Source organism: Ranitomeya variabilis, chromosome 4 (assembly GCF_051348905.1).
Source record: "Ranitomeya variabilis isolate aRanVar5 chromosome 4, aRanVar5.hap1, whole genome shotgun sequence".
Classification (NCBI taxonomy): domain Eukaryota; kingdom Metazoa; phylum Chordata; class Amphibia; order Anura; family Dendrobatidae; genus Ranitomeya; species Ranitomeya variabilis.
The window spans coordinates 111,200,126-111,217,977 of record NC_135235.1 but is presented as its reverse complement, the minus strand read 5'-3'; the positions used below and the strand labels follow the sequence as shown (position 1 = coordinate 111,217,977).

General features: G+C 41.2%; 1 protein-coding gene across 1 annotated transcript in view; it reads right to left on the bottom strand.

Annotated features, from left to right (window-relative positions):
- The window catches only part of MICU1 (mitochondrial calcium uptake 1), a 294,629-nt gene that overhangs the window by 204,306 nt on the left and 72,471 nt on the right, over positions 1 to 17,852 (bottom strand). The window contains exon 4 of the mRNA XM_077259125.1: positions 8,432 to 8,594. Coding sequence (XP_077115240.1) covers positions 8,432 to 8,594 — 163 coding nt within the window. The remainder of the gene's footprint in view (positions 1 to 8,431; positions 8,595 to 17,852) is intronic.

Here is a 17,852-nt window from a genome sequence, read left to right as displayed (position 1 = left end):
TCAAGGCACACAGGTACATAAGGAGGGAGGACCCTGCCCGCGAGGGCTCACAGTCTGCAGGGGATGGGTGAGGATACACTAGGAGAGGGTAGAGAATTGCCTCCATGCCATTGTGTCTGCTCAGCGACACCTCTTCTCTATCATTTTGCCATCTTTGATTAGTACCCAAGGAAAAGGTATTTCTGTACTGAGCTCAAAATAAATCGGACGTACACCATGCACTCAATTTGAGAGAAAATAGAGGAGACATTCGGAAGGTCTCAAAAGCACAGTGCTTCAAGATCCCTTGTATTTCACAATGCACTGGGACTATAACACTTGGACATTCCCAAATGACCTTGGAAGGACCCAACTGGTCTCTAGTTGCTTGAGGTGGAAACAAATGGATACATCATTTAGCTATACAGGAATACGGTAATTAAAAAGTTGTGTCAACAGCTAACAGATTTATTGGGTTTTCCACTCTAAAGACATAAATGAATCTAGTAGCAAGTAAATGCTACCTGGCTGAGAGGCCAAGAGGTCGACGCTGACAGATAAGCAGCAGCTTGGAAGCTGGAGAAATAGTATGGGAACTAGGCTTTCCTAAAATGTAGCTGCTGGGCCGTTTGCTGGAACACTGCCTGCGTGGATGAATGGACACAAGCTGACAAATTGCTGTCTGTTTGCTCTTCTGCCGTGCTGATAGCTGAGATAATTGTTATATTTCCTGTGCCCGTCTCTCTTACGGGTTTCACCTGTCACTTTCTGCCTGATGATGAAGCTGCTGCTGTGTCCGGTTTCTTTCTTCACCCGGCGATGTCACTTCCAATGAAAATACTCAACTGCCTTAGAAAGGTTTCTTCATTTTTTTTTTGCGAACGAATGAAATAAACTTCTATCGTGTTAATAATGGACAAAATGGAGATCTGCAACATTCTGTGTTTCTCCATACAAATAATATCTATCTCAGATTAGGTGGGAAAAAAGGTCTATCCAAAAAACATGTAAAGGGCTGGTCTCAAGATGCCGCGTCAGGAGTTTAACATTCCCAGCTCCTCCTCTGCTGTGTCGGGGCGCGGTACGCTCATGAATATTGACAACTCGCACCAGTGACACGGTGGCACTGCTGGTCTGTACAGTGCTCTCTTCTAGGTTGCTAGCAGAGGCAGCTTTACACTGAGCGCATGGGAGAAGCACTGAAGATGGCCAGATCCAGCCTGCTGCAGAGCCACGCGCAGGGTGGAAAGAACGTAGCCCGCTTGGGAAGCACGGTTCTTGCCTATATAACCTGGGCCTTCGGGGTGGCTGGTAAACTAAGCAATGAGCTGTACACTTAAAAAATAAAATCGCTCTGTTGTTAAGGGGTTAAGAGCAATGTTTCTCCTTTTCATTACGCAATTTTACCTATTTATGAACTCCAGACAACACCATGAATAAGAACAGTTTTGGAGACATGAAGCACAAATGTAAAATAATGTACAATGAATCTTGAAGTGTGAACGACTGAACTAAGGAAAATTCTGTTCTGTTCTCAGCTCTGCCCGACACTCCCACGGAGACTGGATGATGGAGCCGCACACCCGTGTGACCTGCACTCCACGCCATTTACCAAGGGGACCACTGTTCTTGTAATCACTGGGGGGCGAGGGTTTACACCACCCTCAAAAAAAACTCATCAATCATCGTAAGAATACGAAATAAGTTTAGATTTTGAAACAACTACTTTAACCCCTCTAATAATAATAATTTTTATATTTATGTGGCGCCAACATATTCCGCAGCGCTTTACAGTTTGCACACATTATCATCACTGTCCCCAATGGGGCTCACAATCTAAATTCCCTATCAGTATGCCTTTGGAACGTGAGAGGAAACCGGAGACCCCGGAGGAAACCAACGCAAACACGGGGAGAACATACAAACTCCTTGCAGATGTTGTCCATGGTGGGATTGGAACCCAGGACTACAGTGCTAACCACTGAGCCGACCCCTGTAAGACTGTGCCAATTTCCATTTTTGTGTCTTCATTTTCCCTCCCCTTCTCAAGAGCCATAACTTTTTTATTATTCTGTCCACACAGACATAGGAATGATTTGCTTTTTGAGGAACGAGTTTCATTTTTGAATGACACCATTCATTTTACCATATAGTGTACTGGAAAATGGAAAACAAATTCCAAGTGGGAAGAAATTGTGAAAAATCGCAATGTTGACATTGCTTTTTTTTTTTTTTTTTGGTTGCTGATCGAGTTAATTATTTTTATATTTAGATAGATCTGACTTTGCTGAACACGGCGATACCACATACATGTATTTTTGTAACATGTTAATTTTTAATTGTGGAAAAGGGGGTGATCTGAACTTGTTTTTTTTTTTTTTTTAAATACAGCTCTGACAAAAATTAAGAGACCGCCACATCAAAACCCTGTCATGGGCAGCCCAATCTCCAGACCTGAACCCCATTGAAAACCTCTGGAATGTAATCAAGAGGATGATGGATAGTCACAAGCCATCTAACAAAGAAGAACTGCTTACATTTTTGCGCCAGAAGCAGTGTAAAAGACTGGTGAAAGCATGCCAATACGCATGAAAGCTGTGATTAAAAATCATGGTTATTCCACAAAATATTGATTTCTGAACTCTTCCAGAGTTAAAACCAGGGCTGTGGAGTCAGAGTCATGGAGTCAGAGCCCATTTTGGTGGAGTCGGAGTTGGAGTCAGTATAAAATGGACCGACTCCTAAAATACCGTATATACTCGAGTATAAGCCGACCCAACTAATTTTGCCACAAAAAACTGGGAAAACTTAATGACTCGAGTATAAGCCTAGGGTGGGAAATGCAGCAGCTACCGGTAAATGTCAAAAGTAAAAATAGATACCAATAAAAGTAAAATTAATTGAGACATCAGTAGGTTAAGTGTTTTTGAATATCCATATTGAATCAGGAGCCCCATATAATGATCCATAAAGTTTATGATGGGCCCCATAAGATGCTCCATATTAAAATATGCTCCATATAATCCTGCATAAAGGTTAATAATGGCCCCATAAGATGCTCCATAGACACATTTGCCCAATATAGTGCTGCACAAACGTTGATTATAGCCCCATACAGACACTTGCCCCATATAGTGCTGCACAAACGTTATGGCCCCATAAGATGCTCCATACAGACACTTGCCCCATTATAGTGCTGCACAAATGTTATGGCCCCATAAGATGCTCTATACAGACAATTGCCCCATTATAGAGCTGCACAAGCGTTATGGCTCCATAAGATGCTCTATACAGACACTTGCCCCATTATAGTGCTGCACAAACTTTATGGCCCCAGAAGATGCTCCGTACAGACACTTGCCCCATTTGCTGTTGCTGCGGTAAAAAAAAAAAAAAAATCACTTAGGCTACGTTCACATTTGCATTGTTGTGTGTTGCGTCGGCGACGCAACGCACAACGCACGCAAAAACGCATGCAAAATGCAGCGTTTTGTGACGCATGCGTTCATTTTTTTAGCGCAAAAAAATGCAACATGCTGCGTCCTCTGCGCCCTGACGCTTGCGCCAAAAAAAGCATGCGTCACAAAACACAACACAACGCATGTCCATGCGCCCCCCATGTTAAATATAGGGGCGCATGACGCATGCGTCGCCGCGGCTGCGCCCGACGCAACGCAAATGTGAACGTAGCCTTACTCACCTCTCCGTCGCTCAGGCCCCCAGCACTTTCAATATTCACCTGACTTCATTCCGGCGTCGCTCCATCTTCTTCTACACTGACAGGCAGTTAAAGCAGAGGGCGCGCACTAACTACGTCACCACGCCCTCTGACCTCAGTGTCACTGCAGAAGACGCTGAAGACAGAGCGACGCCGGAACGGGGAACAAGTAAATATCCACCTCCTATGGGAGGTGGAGCCGCATATTCATTACTGCAATGAGTGGTACCATGTGACCGCTCAGTACAGGAAGAAGCAGGAGCGCCAGAGAACCAGGGACCTGCAGGGACTGCGAGAGGAGTAGGTGAGTATTATTAGACAGCCCCTGCTCCCCCTCCCCTGCCAAACTCTGGGTATGACTCGAGTATAAGCCGAGAGGGGGACTTTCAGCCCCAAAAAATGGGCTGAAAATCTCGGCTTATACGCGAGTATATACGGTATATAATAAATGGAGTACAGTAGTTCAATGCATTTTGTGGGGAATATTTTTTTCATAAGAATTTGGGAAAGTTATGAAATGTCCTATAAATGTCTGTCCTATTCCTGATCTAAGGTCTAGACTTTTAGCTGAGATGAATGTGTGCTGCAGTTTATGTTCATGATAAGTAGTGAAGCTCCTCCTCTACAGATAAGGGGAAAAAATAAACACACGGAAGGAAAGCCTACATTCATCTCAGAATTTCAGGAATGAACAGGAAAGCAGGATTAAGGAAGGTAAGTACTTCTTAAAGCATATCTAAACTTTCAATAAACTGTGCATAAACCAATATTCCAGTATATGTTGTCTCTGTATGCTTGATGTTTTAGTTTGTTTTTCCTATTAGCTCATGTTTGGAGAAATTAGCTCTGATGACTTATATACACTATACATAGAATATAAGGGGAAAAACTGTTTTCTAACGCCTCAAATTTGGAAACACAGTAACCGGATCGATGAGGAAGTGTGTGTGTGTGTGTTCTGGAATGTGATTCAGCACAAACATGCTCCATCCCTCCTCCCCTTTTCATAGACTGAAGAAATATGATGTGAAGCATTTAGTGAGCTTTACCCTGCTGAGACAAGCCTTGAGATTGAAAGTTCAGAGTAAAGCCATCTAACACATTTTAAAAACTATATACTGATCATCTGTCCTATTGATTTATGCAAAGATTGTTTTATTTCCATCTCAAATTATACATTGCATGATTCACTATTCTTGCAAGAATTACAATATACTTTTTTTTATTTACAGGACAAAATTATTTTGAGAGTGAATTTACATAATTACAAAATGTCTAAGAAGCATCTTATGAAGTCAGCAGTATTTGAGCATTTCACAGTGACTCAAGATAATAAACATTCTGTGTGTCAGTGTATAAGTGACCCAGATGAAAACAAATGCGGTGATGCCAAAATCAGTGCATACTCAGGCAGTGGTAAAAATGCTCCGTCAAGAGTTTCCTATCTAAAAAGACATTTACAACGCTTCCACCCAGAAGTTTACAAAGCTGTGACTTAAAAAGATCACAGCAGCACCAAGAAACCAGAGACCAGCACTTCCAGCAAGGCAAAGGAGGAGCAAAGAGCGTCTCAGACATCAGTTACAAGATATTTTGTAAGTGACAAAGTTACTGTAACAATGACAGCAGATGTGTTTAAAAGACAGCTCATCGAGCTTGTTGTGAAGGACTGTGTACCATTATCATTATCTGCACGACCAGCTTTTACAGCTCTTAATGGAGAAAGGGCTCACAAACTTGGTGTTTCTCTGGAAAGAGAAAGTATTAGAAAATTAGTGATTGAAGAAGCCCCTAACCAAAAGGAAAATCTTAAAAAGACTCTCAAGAGACGCTTTGTATTTCTTAAAATGGATGCCTGCACACGTCACAGAGAACTATTTTGCTATCAACGTTCGATATGTTTGACACAACAAAAAAATTGTTACTAAGACACTAGCCATAAAAGATACTAAAGCTCATCACAGCAGCCAGTTTCTCCAGACCTTAGTGGAAAAATTTCTGTAAGATTATGAACTCAAAAAAGAACAGGTTCTTGCTATTGTAACTGATAATGCTTCAAATATGATAAGTACAATTAAACTGATGAATGAGAATAATGAAGTGAACAGCAGCTAGAAGAACATTTCAAATTCAGTATGTTGGAGATGGAAGAACACAGTCCTGTTCCCATAACGGAGGAACAAACAGATATGACTACAGAAGAACAGCAAAATGATTCTTTACAATTAGATGATCTTGTTGAAGCTGCTTCACACCTCTTTCCTATTCATCACATGTGCTGTGTTGTGCACATGCTGCAGCTGGCAATGAGAGATAGTCTGCAAGAGGGACATGCTGGAACTCTGATTAGCAAAGTGGGGAAATCAGCTATTGCTGTCAGAACCCCTAAAATGTATTCCATCTTGAAGAGACGTGCTGGAAAAGGGCAATTATGGATCAAGCCACTCGGTGGTGCCGCACCTATTTAATGATTGAGAGATTGCTTGAGCTGAAACCCTTTCTTGTAGATATGGCCAACCCTCAGGTAACACTACATGAAGGACAATGGACACAGGAGGCTGAATTGAAGGAATGGCTTCATCACCCATTTACACGGGACTAAAAAGTTACAAGCTGAGGATTTAACTCTTGGCATTTTTATAAAGGAGTGGAAGAACTTGTTGTTTTGCCTGTCCCAAAGAGGAGGTTTAATAGTAGATGGCATTGCTGCTTCAATGAAACGGAGAAAGACACTGCTATTAGAAAATAAAATTCTTCTGGCAGCTGTTTATGTGGACCCGAGTCATTGTATATTGCTGGATGATCAATAGCTTGCTAAAGGAAAAGAAGCTCTGATTGAGGTAGCAGTTAGGATCAGTGGGCTACAGGAAGGCCAAGAGCAGAGGACTCGGATCCTGCCAGTGATGCTGCTGCCGCCGCCGTTCCTTCGTCCTCATCAGATGAGGAGTTTGATTTTGACAAGTATTTGGACGACATGGAGCAGGCAAAGCGTTGCTGCAGGGAAAAAGATTCCACTCCCATAGAAAACAGATTGACCATATTTCAACAAAATGTTTCACTTGCTCTCAAAGAAGTAGATGAGTTCAATCGTTCATCAAAACGCGTGCACGAGGCAATTCCTTTATAACCTGAAATTGTTAGAGATGTTGCCCATGTGGTTACTGCATTTCCACCAACCCAAGTTAGTGTAGAGGTTGTTCTCTAGCCTTAAAATAATTAGATCAGATTTGAGGTCATCTATGAAGGAGGATCTGATGAAGGCGATACTATTTTTCAGAACAAATTCATACACTGCACAAATTCTATTCAGTACATTTTTGTTGAAAACTTTTTTCTCCACTTACTGCAGAGTGTATAATAAATAGTAAATATGCAAATTAAAAATGTTGTTCTAAAGTTGCATTCCAATAAATATATTTTATGTTCTATCTAAATGGCTTGATTATTGTATCATAATGGTTAAAAGCCTGATGTTACCATTTTACCACAGTAAATTTATCACTTAAACATGAGCCATGTATAAGGGAGTCGGAGTTGGAGTCGGTGTCATGGAAATTGAGGAGTCGGAGTTGGAGTCAGAGGTTTGGCTTACCGACTCCATAGCCCTGGTTAAAACATAAAACATTAGTATTGTTGTTTCTAAATGATTATGAACTTGTTTTCTTTGCATTAATTGAGGTCTGAAAGCCCTGGGTTTTTTGTTTTTTTTTATGTTTCGACCATATTTCTTTGTCAGAAAAAAAATACAAAATTTATTGCTTGGGAATTCGGAGACATGTTGTCAGAAGTTAATAGAATAAAAGAACAATTTACATTTTATTTTTTTTACACACTTAACTATTAATAGACTTTGAAATCATGTGATCGCTAGTACTACATAAAGCAATGCCACAGCATCACTATAAATAGCAAAAAAATCACGGTATCCTTTGAAGCCCTGCCATGGAAGCGCTTTCAGAGGAGTTCCATAATGACCCCCGGCAGTCAGGGAGACCAGCAATCATGCCTCGGTTGTGCCAATGGTTGTATGGAACGTCATGCCCCCATGCCGCTGCGTGTTAAATACCGCTGTCAGAGATTGACAGTGGCATCCAACAGGTTAATGCAGAGCTCCACTCCACCCGCGATTCTTATAGGTAGGTCCTGGCTGTAACAAACAGCCATGACCTGCCAGGCATGGTGTGGGCTCACCCAGTGAGCCAGATCGTTACATCCACTTCTTACTTGCACCTTACATGTACAGTGGATGTCATGAAAGGGTTAAAGTAAATCTTTTGTTTTCATTAAAGCACCCTCTATTAAAGTCTCAATAAATAAAATCACTAAATAAAAGAGTAGCCATTGATTTTCCAGCAATGTATGCCACATTGATCAAGGAGGTCCCTGCTGCACTCCTTACAAGTCCCTACACCCCTGACTTCCTTCCTCTGTGCCATGGCTGTTAGGTAAAACCAACATAGATTGAAGATAATCTGTGACAGTAATCCAAGGATTACCCTTGGATTTTTGCAGTGAACTGACATACAGATTTGCCTAGGGATTATCTTTAGTGTAGTTTTTTCCAGAGAATGTGAATATGTCATAGAAAGGCATATTCACCTGCGCTGGCGGTGTCTGCTCCTAGAAGAGCACTCCACCGTCATATCAATGGAAGGGATAGATTTGGAGAAATCGCATTTGGGGAATAAATAAGAGTGGTCACATACAGTTTACTCATCAGTGTCTAGCACTCACTTTCTGGCTGTTTCTCGTTGGGCGTTATCGATCTCACAAAATCTTGAGGCGTCATAAAGACTTCTGCTTCTCCAGATTCATGGATGACTTTCAACGTTGCAAAATACCGGAAAATCTTGTCTGGAGTTGAATAGGCTCGAATCCGATTTTCATATTCCATCACCTGATACGAAAAAGAAAAGACGAAATGAAACCCAGAAGCCAATCTTTAGTTCTTCTATATTTCTTTATTCAGTTCAAAATTAAAAGATCCATTTATATTGCATTATTTCTTTTGGAAGATTTGTGCACAGAAAGTACCGTAAAACCCAATTATGCAACTGTACGACACACAGCTAAAGGGGTTGTCTGGTTGTATTATATCGATCTATCCACAGGATAGATCATCGCTATCAGAGCGGGCAGGTCTGATGGCCGACATCCAACACCAATCAGCTATTATTTGATCGGATGATCCTGGATGTAAAGACTCTGAATGGAGCTACAAACAGGAGACGTTCTGCAGTAGCCGCATTGCACAGCTCCATCTAATGTGTAGCAACTGCTGCTTGGTACTGCAGAACAACTTCTATTCTTTTCTCTGTTTTTGCCTATTCAAAACTGAATTTTTATTGAAGTCTTTATAATACAATACAATATAATACTAATAGAAGAGAGGGAAGAAGGTGGGGTAAGGAAAGAGGAGAGGATTAAGAAGGGGAAGAACTGGGAAATACTGGGGAAATGGGAAACTAAATACTAAGGTCCTACTGGTAAATTTGCACTCTATAACCAATTGAATTTGAAACAGAAAATAAAGTATTACTATTCTTTTGAACAGGAGCTGTTCTGCAGCAGCCATCAGTGACCACTACATATCGAATAGAGCTGTGTATTAAAGCTCCGTTCCAATGGCTGCCGGAGCAAATAACAGCTGACATGGGAGTGCTGAATCTCAGACCTCCACCAATCTAATATCATTTACCAATGGATAGGTCATCGATGTGATGTGACCAGACAATCCCTTTAACTGTGCGACCAATAGTGTCAGTGTGGTATGTTTCTTTGTAGTGTGGCACTACACTAATAACTGCAGCTCTGTACAGCTGCTGAAAAAAAAAAAAGGGGTGCAAGCATACTCAAAAGGGAAACTTCACGTCACAGATGCATTCGGACGTATGTAAAATGAAACACTGGGGGAATTCATCATGCCCAGTCTTGATCTAAAGTCTTCTGGAGGAAGATGCCCCACATCTCAATAAACGAAGGGCAGAATTTGAGTTGCCAGAGCACTTGAATCAAATATCTTCTCCAGCCATAAAGGGGAGACATCTCTGCTTTACTGTACGACATGTTTTGAAATATTTTCTAGTGAATCTATTGGTCGGCACTGGGCCCTCATCCTACCAATGTAAGAAAATTACCAGGGCTGTCAGAAAAATGGCCAAAGTCACACTGCTTTACTACAGGAGTGTACTGCACAGAAACCGAAAGCCAAGTGTATGATGAATTCCCTCTTTAGTGAACATAGAAGACGCACAATCTTTCCCTTCTTCTCTATTAAAGGGATTATATCTGCAGGTCTTTGCTGCTTGATGTGAAAGCAGCATGATGTAGGAGAAGAGACCCTGATTCAAGCAATGTATCACTTACTAGGCTGCTTGCTGCAGTTTTGATAAAAACCTCTGTTCTATCTGCTGCAGATCTTACCAGTTCTCCGAATGCCGAGTTCTGTATACATTCAGTCCAATTACCACAGCCCTATTCCATGCGGGCTGAATAAGCTAACATTTGTGAAAGAAGGGCTTGTTCTAAACGGGTCATGGACCAGCGTGGTACTAGAATATGACAACATGGTAAAATGTCAGTTTGTGAAAGGTCTTCCCTCCTAAATATTGCCCCTGATGAAAATGCCATTATTGAAAAATGTAAGCATTTAGGAACTACAGCAACTTGACCATGAAATGGAGACCACAAGAAGTAGGAGAGCGGAGTCATCAAGAGCTGAGGTCAACACTGCAGAAAAGTCCCCAACACTCGGCCATCTCCATAACTGCAAGTCCAAGCGCCTCCTCTGGAATCAACCTCACACAAAACTGAGCGCCAGGATGTTCATGGCAAGAAATTCTATGGCGTCACATACATCACAAAGCACAATGTTTAGATGGAGTGGTATAAACCCTGCCGCCAATGAGAACATGCTCTGTGGAGTGACAAACCAAGCTCCTCTATCCGACGTCTCATCAATGAGTCTGGGTTTGGCGAATGCCAGGAAAACATTACTTGCCTGACTGCGTTGTTCTGACTGTAACCAATGGTGAATGAGGGATACTGCTATGGGGTTGTTTTTGTTTTTTTTTAAGGCCTCTTAGTTCCAGTGAAATTAAATCTTAATACCTACAAGACATTTTGGACAATTATAGCTTCCAGCTTTGTAGGAACAAAAAAAAAAATCATACAAAGTAAAAATATCAAATAAAATATATAAATTTGAGAGTAGTGAGAATAAACCCTAAGGCTATGTTCACACTTTTGCATCTTTGTTGCTTTTTTATGCAAATTTTAAGCTGCGTTTTACAGTACCAGCAAAAGCTGTGAGACTTCAGAAATCTCATACACACACTTTTTTTTCCGTGACTGAATTGGAAAACTACGGTGTTTTGTTTTTTTTATTAAACTGCAGCATGTCACCTTTCAGGGCTTTTACAGCATTTTTTTTACCCATAGAAAATAATAAATGCAAAAAACACAGGTATCAGGTTTTGCTGCGTTTTTAGTGAAAATAAAGCAGGTACAGCAGTATGTGATTTTCCCAAGTTTAAACCATATAGGTTACAGCTTAATTTTTTAATTAAATTAGTGATATGTGTAATGTAAACATTGGCTGACCAAGGAGTGAGATTGAACAATACCCCACTAACTCAAGGGCTGACCAAAGTGTGAAAGTAAACCGTGTCCTACATACTCAATGCTCTGCCAATGTCTTAGGTAAACTATTCCCGACAAATTCAACTATCCCTGCTGTCACATTTGCAATTGTGTATTTTTTCATAAACTCATTTCAACTTGTTTGTTCAAAATATTTTTCCACAAAATAATTTGATCAATTGCCCTTTTTTACAAAATGGTTTTATGGTTTCACATGTCTTGCTTTGGTGGCATAACACCTTTATTGTTCATACTTCTGTGGTGGAAGCAAAGATGAACTTTGGGATCTTGGAAAACACAGCAAAACAAGCCTTTTTGTAAGCAGATTTTTTACAGCCAAGAGCAAGTTTGGCCTGCAGAAAAAAATGCTGCAAAAACACAACATGTGAACACTGACTTACATATCTAAACACACTAAACAAAACAAGAGGTGTGTGACTGTGCTCCATGAGCATGCCTTCTAACAGCAATGGATGCTGGACTTTGCAACAAACTAAACAATCTATTTTTATTTTTTCTCCGGAGTGTTCTATTGTAATTTTAATACAGTACAAAGCGCACAGCACGACATATGCTAGTGTTTTATTGTGTTATACGTTATTACAGTCACATATTGAAATCAATACACAAAAGGCATATGCATGGTGTAGCAAATACAATGCATAAAGTATAACGCAATAAACATGGTGAAATGACTTTGAAACAAATGAATATAAAAATCCACAGAATGTAATTTCAGCCTAAGATTTATCTGGAATTTTCCTGTTTCTATCAACAGCCTCACAATGTAAAGTAACTCGTGAGCATAAACCAGAATGACTGCATTTTCAATCTCCATTCTTAAGATATGATGATTATGTACTGCAGCAAGGAAGAGTATGGGGCCATTTATGCTTCTTAGACAATGTGTCTTATAATTGTACAGCTGACCTATCAGAACAGAATAATACCGCTATAAGAGGCTATTCAAGCTCTCATTCTTCAATTCACCATCATTCGAACAAACATTTAGCTGTACATTAGAATAATGACTATGTCAATGTATTCAAGTAAAATAAAAAAGCATTTGCAACCTATTCCTGTCGCAGCCAGATTTTTGAGGGGGTTTTAACCACCCTTTTGCAAAATTATTTTTAGTTTTTCATCAACACTGCCATACAAGGGCTTGCTTTTATTGGAAGAGTTCTAGCTTTGAACGACATCATTCACTTTTCCATATAATGAACAAAAACAACCCTCTAAATAACCAATACCACCATTCATTGTGGGATAAAAATTACCCAGCAACAAGACATTCCAGGCCAGTATAGTTACAACATTTTTAGTTTGACAAAAAACATGTGGGAGACTCTCCAAATGTATGGAGGAAGGTGCTGTGGTCAAGGGAGACCAAAAATGAACTATTTTGGCCACCAAGGTGAATGTAGTTTTTGGCACCAAACCAACAGTTCATCACCCCAAGAACACCATTCCCAGAGTGAAACATGATAGTGGCAGCATCATGCTGTGGGGATGTCTCTCAGTAGCAGGGACAGAAAAAATTGTCCAAGTTGAGGGGAAGAAAGATGGTGAGAAATAAAGGGATGTTCTTGAGCAAAACCTTTTTCAGTCTGTCAGTGTTTTGAGACTGGTACGGAGGTTTACCTTCCAACAAGACAATGACCCAAAGCACACTGCTAAACCAACAATCAAGTTGTTTATGGGGAAACGTGTAAATGTTTTGGAGTGGCCTAGTCAAAGCCCAGACCTTAAACAAATTGAGAATCTGTGGTCAGACTTGAAGATTGTGGTTCACCAGAAGAAAGCATCTAATTCGAAGAAGCTGGAGCAGTTTTGCCTTGAAGAATGGGCAAATATCCCAGTAGCAAGCTGTGGAAAGCTCATAGAGTCTTATCCAAAGGAACTTGCAGCTGTAATAACCACAAAATGAGGCTCTACAAAGTACTGACTTTAGGGAGAGTGAGTAGTTATGCACACTGAAGTTCAGTTATTTTGTTAATTTGATGTTTCTTCACAATAAAAAGAAAACCAAAATGTTCACAGTTGTAGGTATGTTCTTTACATGAACTGATGCAAACCCTCACAAACAGTGAAATCACAGGTTGTGAGGTAGAAAAACACAAAAAACGCCAAGGTTGGTTAACACTTTCGCAAACCATTGTAGAAAACTAGAAATCCAGGTTTCCAATTAAACAGTCTTCTTCGGCTCCCATGCATCTGTCTTGTATAGATTTGGCCTTGTGCTCCTTATACGTTCTTCTACAGATATCAAATATACCCAGACAAAGTATTTCTGACCACTCAGCTATGGTACGTTTAAATTTTGGTGTGGGTGGGCCCAGGGCAAAGTTTACTGACACTACACCCTGCTTGGCTGCAGTCCCTCTTAGTGAAAGAGAAATTTAATTCTATTCATTCGGATTTTGGGGACAAATTCTAAAGCATCCAGATCCTCTAGTAGGATGCGATGCCTATAAAGCAACTATTAAAGTGTTTTTTTCTAATTAAAGGGGTTGTCCAGGCTTGGGGCTCAAGAATGCAGTCACTCTATGTGACAGCAAACTGGTGAATCTTCACAGCATGCGCTGTCACATTTCTCCGAGCGCTGTCAGTGGCGAGTTCAACCGGTCATGCGACTGCTTATTTCTGGTCACATCCCAACTAGATTTGTCCGTCCTCTCACAACTCACTTGTATTGAGCGAGGCTGTGCACATCTAGTCGGCACGTGTCTGCATGTATACAAATCGTATACTTGTGGTCACATGACTGCCCACGATCATCACTAGAGATTAGTGACAGCGCGCACTGAGGATTCACATGTCTGCAGTCAAATCGCAAGACTGGACAACCAATTTAATGGGATGGCTGTGCATAGAGGAAATTTAATCCAGCAAGAATTTGATCTGACCAAACAAATGAAATAGGGCTGATCCTACTCATTTAAACAGCAGTCTTTGTTTAGAAGCCCAAAGATAAATGTTAGTATTAAAAAAGGCAAGGACTAGGCAATCTTATTTGAAATCGGGGATAAACATGGGAAGACGTTGGACTTTCTAGCCTATTCAGCACATCCTTTTTATCTTTCCTGGGTGTGTTAAATGCAGAGGGTTGGTTCTGTTTTGATCAGTTAATGGATATTAAAGTATTTAATGACCATTATAATTTCTATAACACCAAATATGACACTGCTTCAGGTGAGGCAGCCACTTTCTTAGATGATCTGTCACTTTCGAGATTGCCTGAGGAGCAGACAACATTGTGTAACTCCCCCATTATTGAAAATGAGATAATGGAGGCTAGCAAGTTCCTTTCTTCAGGTAGGATCCCTGGGCTTATTGGCTTGCCTAATAAACAACAGAAACTTTATCTAGTAGAGTTGTTGCCGTTACTTCTTAAAACTTACCTCTATGCAGGATTTGGATGCTCTTCCAGCCTCAATGAGGAAGGCCCCGTTGGTTGCTCTTTGTTTAACTTTGATATTTAAATTTTGCCAAAATTCTTTCCACAAGTCGAACAGAATAACACAAGACCTGGGTTATGCCGCATTCCTTGATACTTGTAAGCCCTTTGACTATGTTGAGTTGTCTTATCTTTGGGGTCTCAAGTTTCTATATTGGATTTAGCTATTGTATGACTCACAGCTAGCTCAAATCCATACAAACTTGGATGGAGCTAGCTCATTTCCCCAAGGAAGAGGTATTAAACAGTGTTGCCCTCTGTCCCTTCTCTTCCTTGAACTGGCAATTGAGCCCTTGGCGGTTGCTATATGTCAATATTGCTCTACTGAACTGGTCCAGAAGGTTGACAAAGTTGAAAAATTATCTTTAAATACGGACGACACACTAGTTTTACCAATTTGCGGCCTTCAATGACTGCTTTCCTATATATTGTGGAGAAATTTGAAATATTCTCTTGCTTTAGAGATAACCAGGCAAAACTGGCCCTCTTTCCAATGCCGGCTCACAACCACCCGATAGACAGAATCTCAAGGGTGAGCTGGACTGTGTCTCTCGTACAGAGCTCCCCTATTCTAGTGCAGTGTAGGCAACTTGAACCCTTTGATAGAACCTACAGAGGAGAAACTAAAAGAATAGACATTTTTATTTATCCCTGTTAGGTAGAATTAATAGTTTTAAAATGATATATCTTCCCAAATTCCTGTGTTTGTTTCATACTTATATTATTTTTCTCCTGTTAAGAGTTCTTCCAAGGCCTTGTAAAGTGTTTATGCTCATTTTTTGCAAAGAAGGTCCCCTAAATTCAAGCTAGCTACATTGCTGACCTCAATGGATTCTGAAGACGTTTCTGTTCCTCATATATGTAATTATCTAGCAGTGTATGCAAACTGGTCGCTAGACTAAGGGTACCATCTCACAAAACGATTTACCAACGATCACGACCAGCGATATGACCTGGCTGTGATCGTTGGTAAGTTGTAGTGTGGTCGCTGGAGAGCTGTCACACAGACAGCTCTCCAGCGACCAACGATGCCGAAGTCCCCGGGTAACCAGGGTAAACATCGGGTTACTAAGCGCAGGGCCGCGCTTAGTAACCCGATGTTTACCCTGGTTACCATCGTAAATGTAAAAAAAAAAAAAACAGTACATACTCACATTCCGGTGTCCGTCAGGTCCCTTGCTGTCTGCTTCCCGCACTGACTGACTGCCGGCCGTAAAGTGAAAGCACAGCGGTTACGTCACTGCTGTGCTGTGCTTTTACTTTCCGGCCGGCAGTCAGTCAGTGCGGGAAGCAGACGGCAAGGGACCTGACGGACACCGGAATGTGAGTATGTACTGTTTGTTTTTTTATACATTTACGATGGTAACCAGGGTAAACATCGGGTTACTAAGCGCGGCCCTGCGCTTAGTAACCCGATGTTTACCCTGGTTACAAGCGAATGCATCGTTGGATCGGTGTCACACACACCGATCCAACGATGACAGCGGGAGATCCAGCGACGAAAGAAAGTTCCAAACGATCTGCTACGACGTACGATTCTCAGCAGGGTCCCTGATCGCTGCTGCGTGTCAGACACAGCGATATCGTATGGATATCGCTGGAACGTCACGGATCGTACCGTCGTAGCGATCAAAGTGCCACTGTGAGACGGTACCCTTAGATATGAGTAACACAGCCTCCGCTTTATATGGAACCCTTATTGACACTTATGAGACTTTATCTAATTTCACTTACAGATATAAAAGCCTTTATCACCTGAAACTTACAAATAACCCTGATATCACTGTTATCTCCCTTCAATACTCCAGTGTGGCACAACAGCCATCTTCCCTATCTGCTAGCGCAAAGCTCAGGTACATTCTGGGCAAGAGTTGGCTTTGCGGTATTTGGGCAAACTATTCATCCAGCTTCCAAACCTTTGACTCTCTTAAATCTCGCTATGACCTTTTGACCTTTTTTAACTTAGACATGCCTTTACCTATATATTGATTTCTACATCTTCTCTTAAGCCCTTTGCAAATGTCCTGTTCAAAAGCTCAAAAGTAATTCTTACACAATATAGATTCCAACACAGTTTACTACACCACTACACTGTGTTCCAAATTATTATGCACCAAGAGTTTAGGAGTGATAAGGTTAGAATTTTTTTGTCTGTTATTTAAACTCATTGATGGTGATGTGTGTCAGGGCTCTTTATATCACTGAAAGCAATTGCAGATACCTGTGCACATTAGTTTGGCAGGTGTGTCCAAATAAAGGCAAGACTACTTAAGAAGGCTGTTCCACATTATTAAGCAGCCTACATTTTTTGCCAAAATGGGACAGAAAAAGGATGTGTCGGCTGCTGAGAAGCAACAAATTGTGGAGTATTTAGGTCAAGGCATGACTACAATCAACCTTGCCAAGACACTTCATCGTGATCATCGCACAATCAAGAAGTATGTAGCGGATTCCCAGCACACACGTGTGCGTGCTGATAAGGACAAATTGAGGACTCTTTCCAACAGGCAATTGCGTAAAAGAGCAGCTGCAAAAATGCCTTGTCATAGCAGCAGACAAGTTTTTGAAGCTGCTGGTGCTTCCAACGTCCCCAGAACAACAAGATGCAGGGTCCTTCAGAGGTTTGCAGCTGTGCGTAAGCCATCCTGTTGACCACCTCTATCCACTGCACACAAGCAGAAACGGCTCCAGTAGGCCAAACGATACATGAAGACTGACTTCCAAACTGTTTTGTTCACCGATGAGTGCCGTGCAACGCTCGATGGTCCAGATGGATGGAGTGGAGGATGGCTGGTTGATGGACACCCCATGAAAACACCTCTAAGGCACCAACAAGGAGGAGGTGGAGTAATGTTTTGGGCTGGAATCATGGGGAGAGAGATTGTCGGCCCCTTTATGATCCCTGAAGGGGTAAAGATGAACTCCATAATCTATGTGGAGTTTCTAAAACAACACTTCCTCCCATGGTTCAAGAGGAAGAACCGTGCTTTCCGCAGCAAGATCATTTTCATGCATAATAATGCACCGTCTCATGCTGCAAAAAACACATCTGCA